At 45.7% G+C, this 16075-nt stretch overlaps 1 protein-coding gene across 1 annotated transcript in view; it reads left to right on the top strand.

Annotated features, from left to right (window-relative positions):
* Window positions 1-16075, top strand: part of NOXA1 (NADPH oxidase activator 1) — a 38206-nt gene that overhangs the window by 6404 nt on the left and 15727 nt on the right. Inside the window, exons 3-4 of the mRNA XM_077836150.1 lie at window positions 8339-8447; window positions 15463-15597. Of these exons, the coding sequence (XP_077692276.1) occupies window positions 8339-8447; window positions 15463-15597 (244 nt within the window). The remainder of the gene's footprint in view (window positions 1-8338; window positions 8448-15462; window positions 15598-16075) is intronic.

Genomic DNA, 16075 nt, shown 5'->3' with positions numbered 1-16075 from the left:
TTACGGGAGATAATGCTGCCCACTTCTTATTTACAATGTCACCACAAAGTGAGAACAGGCGTTCTCATGGGACTTTTGTAGTCAGCATTGCAAGGTATTTAAGTGCCAGATATGCTAAACATTTGTATGCCCCTTCATGCTTCGGCCACCATTCCAGAGGACAGGCTTTCATGCTAATGATGCTCATTAAAAAAATAATGCGTTAATTAAATTTGTGACTGAACTCCTTGGGGGAGAACTGTATGTCCCCGGCTCTATTTTACCTGCATTCTGCCATATATTTCATGTTATAGCAGTCTCAGATGATGACCCAGCATATGTTGTTCATTTTAAGAAAACTTTCACTGCAGATTTGACAAAATGCAGAGAAGGTACCAATGTGAGATTTGTAAAGATAGCTACAGCACTTGACCCAAGGTTTAAGAATCTGAAGTGCCTTCCAAAATCTGAGAGGGATGACATGTGGAGCATGCTTTCAGAAGTCTTAAAAGAGCAACACTCCATTGTGGAAACTACAGAACCTGAACAACCAAAAAAGAAAATCAACCTTCTGATGGTGGCATCTGACTCAGATAAGAAAATGAACATGCGTTGGTTTTCATGGCTTTGGATCGTTATTGAGCAGAACCCATCATCAGCATGGGCGCATGTCCCCTGGAATGGTGGTTGAAGCATGAAGGGACATATGAATCTTCACTTCTCAGAGTTCAAGCAGCAGAGAGTTACTGTTCCTTCTTGTCAGGGATTTTTATTCTCTTCCCCCATAGTTCAAGCTGATGGGATGAGTTCACCTGCAGGTCTACTCTCCCTGAGTATGAGGGGAAGCAATCAACAAAGTCTTTAATCTTTAATGTTTCTGTGAGGCTGGCAGACCAGGTCATGCTACAATGTATTCAGGTCAATTCACTTTTGTATTATAGATCAGTGGTGCAAGTAGAAATAATTTATTTCCAGTATTGCACTCATGGGAGGGACAGAAGAGAGGGCACGTGACTTCCCCATGTGACCCTCCATGTGACTCCTCCCCACCCCCAGCCTGGGGCCCCCATGCTCTCCCCATGCCCGCCGACACACCCCTTACTTGTCTAAAGTTTTACAACTGCAGATGCAGTGGTAAAATGATGCTTTGGGCCCCTGGTGCCATCTGTACTTGCAGGTGTCACTGAGGATCCAGCAGCACCCCAAATTGAAAAAGGAAGGACAATCACCCCACTTTCCCTTAACACACTATCAGTGCCTCCCTTATGTCCAAACTAAGCTCCTGCCAGCTTGCCTTTATCTAAGTGTTGCTCTCTGCCAGGCACTAGAACAGCAAAGATGCTGCGCCATCTGGGTTTGATGGAAAGGAGGCATAGAACTGTGTGTGCCATGTGCAGTGTGATAGAACGACTGCCCACAGTGTTTTATGATTTTCCTCTGCCTGACATACAGGAGAGGCAATCAAAATCAGCCTGGCAGAACGTGCATGAGAATTGTCTCTGGTCAGATAAGCAATTGATCAAAGTCACATTCTCTGATCTCTTGGGGCCAAATCCTGTTCCTATTGAGATCAAAAAGAGTTTTACTATTGAGTTCAATGGGAGCAGGCTTTGACATTTGGAGAGGAAAGAACAAAACCACTCAAGCAAGGGCTATGTTGCTTATACTACAGGTATCAAAGGCTGCTGACTCATGTGAGAAAGTCAGCAGAAATCTTATCTTTGTCCATTGCAAGGGAGAAATCAGCAATCAGTGAGGCTAGAACAGTCTCTCTACGACATCTAACTCATAAGTCCATCTGCAAAGGATCAAGGAAATATGAAGGCTCCAGATTACCTTAAAGTCCTCAGTCAGTTGCTCCCCTCAGTATATGTTCATAGTCCAGAGGCTGGAGCAGAAAAGAGGCAAAATGGACCTTTTAGCTTCTGCCAAGTGCCAAGTAAAGGGAAATCTGGTCTCACTGTGAAAGATGGTGTTTGGAGTCACATGGGCAAGTTAAAAGAAAAGGAGTACTTGTGGAACCTTAGAGACTAACCAATTTATTTGAGCATGAGCTTTTGTGAGCTACAGCTCACTTCATCGGATGCATACTGTGGAAACTGCAGAAGACATTATATACACACAGAGACCATGAAACAATACCTCCTCCCGCCCCACTGTAGAACACTTCAATCTCTCTGGTCACGCAATCACAGACATGAAGGTCGCTATCTTACAACAAAAAAACTTCAAATCCAGACTCCAGCGAGAAACTGCTGAATTGGAATTCATTTGCAAATTGGATACTATTAATTTAGGCTTAAATAGAGACTGGGAGTGGCTAAGTCATTATGCAAGGTAGCCTATTTCCCCTTGTTTTTTCCTACCCTCCCCCCCCCAGACGTTCTGGTTAAACTTGGATTTAAACTTGGAGAGTGGTCAGTTTGGATGAGCTATTGGCAGCAGGAGAGTGAGTTTGTGTGTGTGTGTATGTTCCCCGGGGGGCGGGGGGGTGAGAAAGCCTGGATTTGTGCTGGAAATGGCCCACCTTGATTATCATGCACATTGTAGGGAGAGTGGTCACTTTGGATGAGCTGTTACCAGCAGGAGAGTGAGTTTGTGTGTGTGGTTTTTGGAGGGGGGTGAGGGGGTGAGAGAACCTGGATTTGTGCAGGAAATGGCCCACCTTGATTATCATACACATTGTGAAGAGAGTGGTCACTTTGGATGGGCTATTACCAGCAGGAGAGTGAGTTTGTGTGTGAGGGGACGGAGGGTGAGAAAACCTGGATTTGTGCTGGAAATGGCCCAACTTGATGATCACTTTAGATAAGCTATTACCAGCAGGACAGTGGGGTGGGAGGAGGTATTGTTTCATGGTCTCTGTGTGTATATAATGTCTTCTGCAGTTTCCACGGTATGCATCCGATGAAGTGAGCTGTAGCTCACGAAAGCTCAAGCTCAAATAAATTGGTTAGTCTCTAAGGTTCCACAAGTACTCCTTTTCTTTTTGTGAATACAGACTAACACGGCTGTTACTCTGAAACATGGGCAAGTTACATGTCCATCACCCCCACCCATATACTAGTTAGAATGTTCACAGGAAAAGTCCATTAAGTGTAGACAGGCGTTTTCCAGGGTCCATTGTGAGCTAAGTGTTCCTTAATGGACCATTCAGCTTGACTTGTCCCTTCATGTGTTGGCTAAATACCTTGTGGGCGTTACCACAGGAGCAAACATGTAGGAAACATAGCTAATATTCATAACTTCAGAAACCAAGATGAATATACATGCAGAGAAATAGCATAATCATAAGTACCAGCTATTTCATGTACATGACTATTCCCAAAAGTTATTCTGAAAAATCACACCACGTACCTGAGACCCTATGTGCCAGCACCATGCCCCACTGGAGTTTTGTTATCCGTTATGTAACAACAGAGATGGAGCCAGTGACATGACTCCATTTAGCCTAAAATGGCAAGGTTAATTTTTAGCTGTTCAGGTGTGACTGAGCCTTTAGTCAGTGAGGGCATACTGGCTGGCACGCATTCAGATTCATAGAATTATAGAATCATAGAATATTAGGGTTGGAAGAGATCTCAGGAGGTCATCTAGACCAATCCCCTGTTCAAAGCAGGACTGACACAAACTAGGGGGGAGGGATAGCTCAGTGGTTTGAGCATTGGCCTGCTAAATGAAGGGTTGTGAGTTCAATCCTTGAGGGGGCCATTTAGGGATCTAGGCCAAAAATTTAGGATTTGTCCTGATTTGAGCAGAGGGTTGGACTAGATGACCTCCTGAGGTCCCTATGATTCTAAATCGTCTCAGCCAGGGCTTTGTCAAGCCAGGCCTTAAAAATCTCTAAGGATAGAGATTTCACCACCTCCCTAGGTAACCCGTTCCAATGCTTCACTACCCTCCGAGTTAAAACCTTTTTCTTAATATCCAACTTAGACCTCCCCCACTGCAACTTGAGACCATTGCTCCTTGTTCTGTCATCTGCTACCACTGAGAACAGCCGAGCTCCATTCTCTTTGGAACCCCCCTTCAGGTAGTTGAAGGCTGCTATCAAATGGGCTTCAGTGTTCCTTTGCAGATAACTTTGTAATGTTCATAAACCTGGTATATGCTGAGGTGGTTTAAAGCATAACACAGGTTTTTAGGTTTGCAAATCTGTTAACCTCTGCCTCTTTGAGATTTTATTATTAATTATTATTATTATTTTGCTGGTCATAATGTGGGAGGGTATCCTCTCCGCCGTCTGCTCATGAGGTTATGTATGTGTCTTGTAGCACTCTTCTGAACACCAGTTGGAAGGGATTTTTTTTTCAGTAAGTGTGGACTGATTCTTTTCTCTCAGAAGGCATGTAATTTTTTCAGGTTCACACTGATTAACACAGAAAATAATTGGGGCTGTTAAGCTTTATTCAAATTCCATAGAAAATTAAGTTCAGCTATATTTTTCAGTACAGTGATGAAATGGGTGTTTGTATATACAAATATCAACATGCTTAACTACTCACTTCCCCCAAAATACGTAGTATTTCAGTCTGTTTATATGGAATATGGGAGTTGGGTGAGGAACCATTTCAGCATATGTGTGACTTATTAGAAGACAAATTTTAAGTAGAACTGTATCCTAAACTGCATTATGATATTGTACCCAAACATTGCATTTCAATGGGAGATTCAACTTCTTTTATAGGAGCAGAACAGACTCCTGAAACTCTTACCACAAAAGTGGTCCATAGACACGCAAATAGTTCCTTTGTTTTCAATAAAAAGAAAAGGAGTACTTGTGGCACCTTAGAGACTAACCAATTTATTTATTTAATTGGTTAGTCTCTAAGGTGCCAGAAGTACTCCTTTTCTTTTTGCGAATACGGATTAACACGGCTGCTACTCTGAAACCTGTCATTGTTTTCAATGGGATTGATCGAATGATTAAGGGTTTACAGGATTAGGTTCCAAGTTTGTAAATTGTTCTAGATGAAACTGACAATGCCTGAGCTGTCAGATCAGAAGGAGCTTTATTCAAATATAGGTGGGAAGATGTGTGATAAGTCTTAGCTCCGTCGTTAAGATGAGGAACATATTTTTAGCAAAGTTCTTGGCAGATTCCTGAGGCAGCTGGTTTAAGGTTGTCAGTGTCATTTTGGCATTTTGGGATGTATATGTAGGGGCATTGCCAGCAGATCGAGGGACATGATCGTTCCCCTCTATTCGACATTGGTGAGGCCTCATCTGGAGTACTGTGTCCAGTTTGGGGCCCCACACTACAAGAAGGATGTGGAAAAATTGGAGAGAGTCCAGCGGAGGGCAACAAAAATGATTAGGGGACTGGAACACATGACTTCTGAGGAAAGGTTGAGGGAACTGGGATTGTTTAGTCTGCGGAAGAGAAGAATGAGGGGGGATTTGATAGCTGCTTTCAACAACCTGAAAGGGGGTTCCAAAGATGATGGATCTAGACTGTTCTCAGTGGTAGCTGATGACAGAACAAGGAGTAATGGTCTCAAGTTGCAGTGGGGGAGGTTTCGGTTGGATATTAGGAAAACCTTTTTCACTAGGAGGGTGGTGAAACACTGGAATGCGTTACCGAGGGATGTGGTGGAATCTCCTTCCTTAGAAGTTTTTAAGGTCAGGCTTGAGAGAGCCCTGGGTGGGATGATTTAGTTGGGGATTGGTTCTGCTTTGAGCAGGGGGTTGGACTAGATGACCTCCTGAGGTCCCTTCCAACCCTGATATTCTATGATTCTATGATTATAATCTTCACTTATAGTTCTCTCACCCACAAAACTGGAAAATGAGGCATTTGTCTTCTTTGCGTTGCTGCTCCAGTTCCAGTTAGCAAAATGCATGTTAGACTAGTTTGGCTGCAAAGAAGAATTTTGTGTACACTCTGGACAACACCTGATTCCCATCAGGCTGCAGAACTGGGCTGACATCAGAATCCAAACATCCTCTGGTCAGTGCAAGCAGAGGCATTCCTCTAATGATTTGGACTTGATGTGATGCAGTATGAATGTTATGGATAATTCAGACCAATGGGGAGAAACAGAATAAAAAACACTCTTTAAACACCTTCCGTCGCCCCCCCCACACACACACTCCTCTTGAGGACTCCTGACCAATTTAACAGCACAATACATGTGCTGTTAAAGCCGTATAAAGAATGAATGCCCTCCCTAGCCCAGTTCTGCTCCTTTAAGGAGCAGAGCACAGCCCCTGAAAGACTTTTGGGAAACTGGCAGTTTATTACATCACTGACACCACTTGGAGTTACAAACTGTGAATTACCTGTGCATATATTTTAACTGTTTTAACCTCAATAACTCTCATTTCCTTTTCTTAGCTAATAAACCTATAGTTAGTTTACTATAGAATTGGGTGCCAGCCTTGTCTTTGGTGTAAGATCTGGAGTACCAGCTGATCTGGGGTGACTGGTCTCTTGGGACTGGGAGAAACCTGATGTGGTGTGGTTTGGAGTTTAAAGAACCTTTTATCACAAAGTTCAGCTTGCCTGGGTGGCAAGATAGACTGGAGAGTCTGAGAGGACTGTCTGTGATTCCATGGTGAGCCTGGTAAAGTGATCCAGGAGTTCACATTTGCTATTGGCTTGGGGAAATGTAATTATAGACCACACCGCCAGTTAGGGGTGTCTGCCCTTGTTTTCTAACAGTTTGCCCTGAGGTAGGCACTCACAGTCATGAGCCACTCCAGACAGCATTACAGTTTCACAATGGCTCCTTTGTGGGTCTTCTTGGTGGGCAGGACCTAACACCTTCTGTAGGAAGCCAGTATTTCTACATTAATTAATGCTCCTTTCCATTTGATGACTTACACAGTTACAGAGGATTACAATGCAAACACTTCATATAATCTTATATACTCTTACGGGGTACAGATGTTATAAGTAAGATTAATACATGCAGCATCCTACAAGCCTTCATAAAGTCTAAACAATAAACACGTTCTTATAAATCTAAGTCATATTTTAACAATACTAACACACAGGTGAGTTAGACTGTTTTCCAACTGTGCATCTGTCAGTGTTCAGTGAGGCCTGGGGCCTTGGCATGAGCTGGCACCTGGGCTCCTAGCAACACAGACCTCACTCCCCTTCCCGCCGTCCCTATTATGATTTTAGTTGTCCCCATAAGGTGACCTTTGTGTCTCTGTGGCTGCTCCCCTCTGTTGGGGGAGGGTGGCCATTGCCATTCCTGTTGGTCAAAATGGCTGAGCCAAATTCTGCTCTGAACAACACTGGGGTAAATTCAGAGTAGAACTGATTGGAGGAACGTCAGTGGAATCATATTCTGTTAGAATGTACCGTTCCGTTGAGAAGTTCATTTAGGAAGAAGAAAGGGAGAGAAAGTTTAGACAATGTCAAAACAAAATGTTTCAATTCTTCATTTTGAAAAGACTATTCATTCTGATTTTTTAAAATTCTGTATAGAAATGAAATGTTTTCAGCAATTTGAAATGAAAAAAAATTCCTTTGCAGAGAACTTCACATTTTTCAAATTTGGAATGAAGCCAAATTTAGAACTCTGGAATTTGTTCTCCAAGCAGATCTTCCATCCTCTGCACAGCTCTAATTCAGAGCAATTCCATTTGTAATCAGTGGAGTTCCTCTGCATTTATACATACGTTGTTCAAAAAAGATTGATTCTCAGGGTTTGTCTACACAGCAGAGACAAACCCGCAGCTGGCCGGGGCTTGGCCTGTGGGGCTGTTCCATTGCTGTATAGACTTCCGGGCTTGGCCTGCAGCCTGAGCTCTGGGACCCTCCCACCTCACAGGGCCCTAGAGCCCAGGCTCCAGCCCTAATCCATAAGTCTACACTACGATTAAACAGCCTCCTGCCTGAGCCCTGAGAGTATGGGTCAGCTGGCACAGGCCAGCCGCAGGGTTTTCTCAGTCCCTTCCCCTTTAGCTGGAAATTGTTGACCAGTATCAGCATTACCCTTCAGCACTTTCTTTTTCTCTGAAATTTCTGCAAGGACACTAGTTAGGATAAAATTGAAAGGGATCCCAATTCCCATAATTGGAGCATAATGTGAATAGTTTCTAGAGTTAGCAAGGAACTGTTAGTCTTTCCACTTTCTCCCATCTCCTCAGTATCATGACTGCATTTTGGATGTCAAAAGTTAACAGACTCAGACAGTGGGATGAGAGCAGATCATCATGGAGGAAAGGGAAACTACAGTCTACATTTAGGGATTCCATATGTTTCTCCAGTGAAGCTTCCTCTAACCCAGGTTGCTGGGAAGAGAAGAATCCTCTTTGCTAGTCTGGTTCCTGAGCTTGATACTTTTTTCTGCAAATTTGGGGATTCAGTTCTCATTTTCATCTTTATCCTTGTGCACTGCAGGTATGAAGAAGCTCTGTATGACTGCAGCATGGCCCTCACTCACCTAAGAAATAACCCTTTCATTGACTACAAACAACTGGGACTAAGGCACATGCTCTGTGCCTGGGAGGTGAGTGTGTGGGTGGGTAGGAGATATGTCTTTACTTATCGGCAATGGAAAGCCAACTGGATGCTTTCCAAGCTGTGTGCATCATAATTTCTGTGTTTGACAGTAAAACCCTGATGTCCAGATCTACATGAGGATATCAGTGTACTACCAGTCCAACTTGCACAATATTAGCACTGCGCTGAAGCTTACCTGCTAGCCTGGGAAAACTGGGGGAAAGTGGTCTAATTCCAAAATTCAAACAGTATTTTTATATTGAGAGAGTGAGTAGCTGAAAAGAAGTGTGTACAGAACATGTGAGTGGAGATGAGACCACCCAGCTTTCTCTCTCTAGTTCTGCTGAGGTTGTTGAGGTACAGTTAATCCAGTTAAGGAGTAGAGAGTGGTTCCTGAGAGGCATGTGTTTTTCCTTAAATTTCATCCCAGTAGAATCCATATCAGTGTTGCAATGAGCTAAAGATGCCATCTTTGACCAAACTGCAGTCTCTGTAGAGATCCCTTGAGGCCAATGCCTGTGTTGTGCATAAATTTTGAGAATGGAAGAATAAGCAAAAACCACATATCCATATTTCTGTACACAGAAATGTCACATTATCTGCCGCTTATCACGGGTCCACCTGTTATGGATTCACAGGGCTGGTCTGTGCCCCAACCTGTAACCCATCCCTTGGGAGTGACCCTTTTAGTGGGCCAGGCCTCAAGGAACCACACAGTTCCACAGGGCAGGCCGTGGTCTGTCAGACTCCAAGACTGGGCCTTTGGGCACCAGTGGTCCCTGTCTCTTTCCGTGCCTATCTGCAGCAAATCCAGCCAAGCCAGATGCCTATGGGAGGCTGGTAGGGTTGCCAACCTGCCAGGCAGAGGTGAAAGTAAACCGGTCCAGTACAGTATGACATACCGGGAAGAGCCGGTACACAGCCGACCATACCGGCAGGGGGCAGCTTCCCCAGGCAGACAGTTTTAAAGAGCCCTGGGCTCCCAGCAGAGCCCTGTGGGTCCCGGCTGCTGCCGCAGCTACCGCTACCATGGGGCTCTGGCGGTGATTTAAACAGCCCAGAGCTCCCGGCCACTGCTATCGAAGCCAGAGCCCCGGGCCCTTTAAATTGCCGCCAGAGCCCTGGGGCTCCTGGCCGCCGCTGCAGCTACCATTACCATGGGGCTCCGGTGGTGATTTAAAGGGCCCGAGGCTCCCAGCCGCAGCTACTGACGCCGGAGCTCTGGCCCTTTAAATCGCAGCCGGAGCCCTGGGGTAGCGGCAGCGATTTAAAGGGCCGTGGGATTTAAAGGCCTCGCCCCTTCCACCCAAGGGACACCCCCCCCCGCCTCCTCAGGATCCCTTAAGTTACTTTCACCCCTGCCTCCAGGGTTGTCCTGCAGTCTCCAGGAATGAAAGATTAATCTTTAATTAAAGATTATGTCGCGTGATGAGTCCTCCAGGAATACATCCAGCCAAACTTGACACCCCTAAAGGCTGGTGCTGTACCCAGGCAGGGCACAAGGCTCACAGCGAGTATTGCAACCGCGCAGGCAGCCTTCTCAAAACAAGGTGACAATTGATTAATCGCCTGGCCACAGAGTCTGGGAGTTCTCAGGTTGGCACCGGAAAGTAATAGTCCGTCCTGGCCACGCCAATGCAGTGAAAGTGGTTTTCAACTCCAGTACTGGCTCTGGCTCTTTGTCTTCATTCCAGATGAGAGCTGCTGAGTCCTTCCACAGGGCAGCCCTTATTCCAGCCACCCGACACCTTTTTGCCTTTGTTCTCCAGCTGAGTTCACGTGTTCTGCCTGGGAGGGGGGTGGGCAGGAGTTCCTGCTATTAGGTGTCAACTGTTCAGTCATTGGGATGGGGCAAGAGGTGGGGATGGGGGTCTCATTGTCTCTTCACATCCTCTGTTGACCTGGATTGGTTTAAACCTGTTCTTTAATGACGCAGGACAGCAAAGTGACACACATACCTCATATCTCCTGAGGTGTTCCAGAAGTGGTGTTAACCCTTTTGCACCCACAGGGTAGCAATGCAAAGTATAGAAGGAAACTGAGGCACACATAAATTCCTAAAAATAGGTCAGAAAATTCCCACTTCTTCACACATCCCATGGGCCTAACTGGAAGACATGGCCCTAAGAATGCAAACTGTGAACAAATCCCAAGTTGTACTTAACAAGGCCTGGTCTGCAACTGGTAATGTTATTTGGCACATTCTTTTAAACGCCCAGTGTTCTGTCCAATAATTATAAATGTAAACACAGCAGAAATTACTGCTGCACAATATAAAAGAAAGACAATTTACACAACTAATAATCTTAATGTCTGTGTATGTTCTTTACTCAGTGTATATAACTTGTATATTGGGGATTCTATCCCATGTGGCAGATGTAATGGGTTGTTGTGACTTCCCTAGCTCATGCACAGTGAATTCCTGTCAGGGTTCCCTCCCCACTCTGAACTCTGGGGTACAGATGTGGGGACCTGCATGAAAGACCCCCAAATGTATTTCTACCAGTTTAGAATCACAGAATCATAGAATATCAGGGTTGGAAGGGACCTCAGGAGGTCATCTAGTCCAACCCCCTGCTCAAAGCAGGACCGATCCCCAATTAAATCATCCCAGCCAGGGCTTTTTCAAGCCTGACCTTAAAAACTTTTAAGGAAGGAGATTCCACTACCTCCCTAGGTAACGCATTTCAGTGTTTCACCACCCTCCTAGTGAAAAAGTTTTTCCTAATATCTAACCTAAATCTCCCCCACTGCAACATGAGACCATTACTCCTTGTTCTGTCATCTGTTACCACTGAGAACAGTCTAGATCCATCCTCTTTGGAACCCCCTTTCAGGTAGTTGAAAGCAGCTATCAAATCCCCTCTCATTCTTCTCTTCCGTAGACTAAACATCCCCAGTTCCCTCATCCTCTCCTCATAAGTCATGTGTTCCAGTCCCCTAATAATTTTTGTTGCCCTCCGCTGGACTCTTCCCAATTTTTCCACATCCTTCTTGTAGTGTGGGGCCCAAAACTGGACACAGTACTCCATATGAGGCCTCACCAGTGTCGAATAGAGGGGAACGATCACGTCCCTCAATCTGCTGGCAATGCCCCTAATATACATCCCAAAATGCCATTGGCCTTGTTGGCAACAAGGGCACACTGTTGACTCATATCCAGCTTCTTGTCCACTGTAACCCGCAGAACTGCTGCCGAGCCATTTGGTCCCTAGTCTGTAGCGGTGCATTGGATTCTTCGGTCCTAAGTGCAGGACTCTGCACTTGTCCTTGTTGAACCTCATCAGATTTCTTTTGGCCCAATCCTCCAATTTGTCTAGGTCCCTCTGTATCCTATCCCTACCCTCTAGCGTATCTGCCTCTCCTCCCAGTTTAGTGTCATCTGCAAACTTGCTGAGCGTACAATAACTAGACATGGAGCCATTGATCACTACCCATTGAGCCTGACAGTCTAGCCAGCTTTCTATCCACCTTGTAGTCCATTCATCCATATTAACCAGCTTCGGTTAAAACTTCCCCAAGGCACAAATCCTTTCCTCCTCCTTGGATGGTATTGCTACCACCACCAAGTGATTTAGACAAACATCCAGGGAAAAGGGCCACTTGGAGTCCCTGTTTCCCCAAAATATTCCCCCAAGCCCCTTCATCCCCTTTCCTGGGGAGGCTTGAGCATAATATACTAACCAAATGCCTTTAATAAAAGTACAGACCAGACCCTTTATCTTTAGGACACTAAAATCAATCAGGTTCTTAAAAGAAGAACTTTATTATAAAGAAAAAGGTAAAAGAAGCACCTCTGTAAAATCAGGATGGAAGGTAATTTTACAGGGTAATAAACAGATTTAAAACACAGAAGAGTCCCCTCTAGGCTCAACTTCAAAGTTCCAAAAACAGGAATAAACCTCCCTCTTAGCATAGGGAAAATTCACAGGCTAAAACAAAAGCTAATCTAATGCATTTCCTTGCTTTACTTACAATTTTTGTAATCTGAGATGCTTATTTCAGATAGGGTTTTAGGAGATGTTTTTTTCCTGCCTGGTCCCTCTCTCTGTCCCAAGAGAGCACAACAAAGAGAGCACAAACAAAACCTCTCCCCCTCCCACCCCCAATTCAAAGTATCTTCTTTTCTTATTGGTCCTTTTGGTCAGGTTCCAACCAGGTTATTTGAGCTTCTTAACCCTTTACAGGTAAAGGAGGGATTTTATGCTATCCTTAGCTCTATGTTTATGACAACACTTCTCTGAGGAATTAAGGGACAGAGGTCACAGACTAGTGCAGTCTGTGTGACAAAGGGGTTTTGAGAAGTAAAAACATTTTAAACAGAGATGCAGCTGTTGTACATTTTAGCTAGTCTTCTTTACATTACTTTGTTTCCTGTGTCCTGAATCTTTTTGAATGCACTGAAAATCAGGTAGAAAAAAGTTTAATACTTAGACTCCCCTAAATGTGGAAAGAGTCATTGTGTGTCTCCGGTCAGGCATATCCCAGAACCTGTCAGGCAACTTTATTCATGCATGTGCTCCTTAAAATGCTGTGTAATAAAGCTTCTATACAGCAGCAGTGTGACTCTATGGATCTCTTCCTGCATTTCCTTCCACTTCGTTGTCATGCCTTTGAAAACAATGGGTATGCCTTTCGAAAGTGCAGGGCCCCAGGCACGTCTGAAGGGTGGCTGGGGGAATGGGATTGGTGCACACACTGGCAAGCACAAACATATATTCATGAAGCATTCTTTAGAAGATATCAAGATGTGTATTCACACCATGTTGACCATCGAATGTCCTCTGAAAAGGTTTCACATTTTGCAAAAAATGAAAACAAAATACCACTGGAGGACTTCACCATCAGCACAAGTGTATGTCCCCTCCAATGGCGATGGTGATAAATCATCATTTGTGATTAATGCTCTAATGATCTGCTTTCATCTTAGTATCTTAAAGATCTTTACAAAAGTAAGGGCTAAACCCTGGTCCCACACAAGCTAATGAGAGTTTTACCACTGAAATCCATTGGACCATAGTTTAGCCTTAATTAATCTCCGCAACACCTCTGTGAGGTGGGTAAGTATTATTATCCATGTGTCAATAACAATGAGGAATAGGACGTTCTGGATCCTAGTCCTATGATCTTACCAGCAGATCATGGCCCATCTCAGGTTATGTGCTTATTTTCCCCACATCAGTTCACTCCTCCAGCATCTGTCACTCGGACATCTCCCAGACTCCGTTCCCCTTGGTGCCACTGTCCAACAAGCCACTGCTCTGTCCTCAACCTAAATGCTAGCTGAGGAGGATCTTCTGGTCAACTTTTCCACCATCTCTTTTTCTTCTGTCTTTATCTACTAGAAGAACAGTAGCATTATTCATAGAATTCATAGAATATCAGGGTTGGAAAGGACCTCAGGAGGTCATCTAGTCCAACCCCCTGCTCAAAGCAGGACTAATCCCCAATTTTTGCCCCAAATCCCTAAATGGCCCCCTCAAGGATTGAACTCACAACCCTGGGTTTAGCAGGCCAATGCTCAAACCACTGAGCTATCCCTCCCCCATTACAGCCTCTGGCCTTTGATCAGGAGGATGGGCAATAACTATTGAGGCAGGAACCAGTGCTGGTCCTTGGGTTTGCCAGCAATGCACACTCCTAGGGAAAGCGGGTATTGCTCTTCATTCTTGTCGCTTCCTTAATGCCGCTTATCTCCACTAGCCCAAAGGTTACTTCCAAATCACAGACACAGACCTACCTTTTTATGTCCTGGGCCCAGCTTTGCAATGTGGGCACCTTAGAGTTACATGCAGGTCTCCCATTTGGATGCTTACATTGCCTCTTGGGCTTGTAAATGCCGATTTAATGAGCCTAGAGGTTGATTTGATTCCTAAATGTGGGAATTGGACACCTTGTTAGGAAGCCCATGTGTGATACCTGGGCCAGATGTGTTCCATTATAGTGCTGCTAGCTGTGTAAGTCCTACATGCTCTGCTGCTCATTGTACATGTGTGTGCAGGCCTAACCTGCCGCATTAATAGCACACAGGGTCTGGGGAGAGCTCAGCGGAGCTTCCCTGAAAAGCATGGGGTTTTGAGGTCGGGGAACGCTGCAGGAATGCTACAGGCACCCTCTATAACATCTGGCTATTGACATCTGGACCGAGCTTAGCACCTCTGGACCAGCCTCTTTGTGGTGTTTAGATGTTGCTTGTAATGATTAGAACTGGGAGCACTGGCTGTTGGAGTCTGAAAGGACAGGAAACAGGAAGGACGGGGGAGGAGTTGTAGAGGCTGAGGGAGAGCTACCGAGGGTGCAGCAGCTGCTTGGAAAAGACGTTTCCACTTTAAAAAATAAAGCCCTGTAGAAGTCCTTGCCTGGTTACTACAACACTCTTCCAGCCAGGGTTCAAGACTTGGTGGATCCTCATACTAAGTTGCCTGGTTGTTGTCTGAACTCTGTAGAAGAGCACATATCTGTCCATGTGACTCCCCACTGCTTTTCCTCCCAGAGTGTGGCTAGTGAACGTGCTGTCATTGAGTACGCTGTATGCCACAAAACAAGGGTATCACAGCAGCAGGATACATGCTTGCAGAAAGCAATAAAATATACACAGGGAAATGTTAGAGCCACTGGTGCCTAGAGAGGGACTAAACTACAGTGCCTCAAATGTTGTCAGAGATGATCCTCCTTTGAGAACTCTTCCTCTTTTGTGCCCCATGTACCTCTTTGCTTCCAGCACCCTGGTGACTAGTGCAGATCTGACCCAAAGGCTCTGAGCCTAGCAGGACAGCTTTATGAAGGGCAGAGTTTATTTTCTCTGAGCTCTGTATGTGAAGCTTTGTAAGACAGCTCTTGCAGCAGAATCCCCATGATCAACAGCAGAGGAAAGGCTGATCTGGTTGCTGTGTCTGTGATGCTCTGGGCACACCTTTCTGTTTCACTTGTGTTTCTGCATTTGGTTAGCTTCAATGAACTTCCAGTTGTTTTGATTCCTCGAGTTGCTGGTGAGAGTCTCATCCCCTTACTACTGGTTTTAGGTGCTGTACAATACTGCAGCAGTGCAGTGCCGGCTTGGGCTGTGGCAGGAAGCTAGAATAACCCTGGAGGAGGCTGTCAGACAGAGGCCTGAAGGAAGACCCACAAGCCTGGATGTTGCCCTTGAGCGGGTGCAGGTGAGACTGACTATAAATAAGGCTAAGATTTAGTCATGGAGGTTGCGTAGGTCACAGAATCCATGACTTCCAGCAACCTCTGTGACTTCAGCCTCCGGTGTGGTCGGGAGTTTCAGGGTTCCCCACTGCCTGCAGGGGCAGGGAGCTATGGGGTACCCCCACCACCTCTGGCAGCCCCCAGAGTTCCAAGCTGGCACTGGTGGAGGGGGAACCCCCAATCTTCCAGCCGCTGCAGGCCCCTGGAGCTGCAGGCGGCAGAGGAACCCTGCAGCCCCCAGCTGCTGCAGGTGGCGGGGGGAACCCCTGAGCTCCCAGCTGCCATGGGCGGTGGGGGAACCCCTGAGCTCCCAGCTGCCATGGGCGGTGGGGGAACCCCCAGAGCTCCCAGCTGCTGTGGGTGGTGGGGCTTGCAGAGCTGCTGGAGGCAGGGGTACCCCACAGCCCCGAGCTGCTGCAGGCGGTTCCTAGCCCCTGTGCA

Source organism: Eretmochelys imbricata, chromosome 16, assembly GCF_965152235.1.
Source record: "Eretmochelys imbricata isolate rEreImb1 chromosome 16, rEreImb1.hap1, whole genome shotgun sequence".
Lineage (NCBI taxonomy): Eukaryota > Metazoa > Chordata > Testudines > Cheloniidae > Eretmochelys > Eretmochelys imbricata.
The sequence above is the reverse complement of the archived record's forward strand: the minus strand, read 5'-3'. Positions and strand labels throughout refer to the sequence as shown.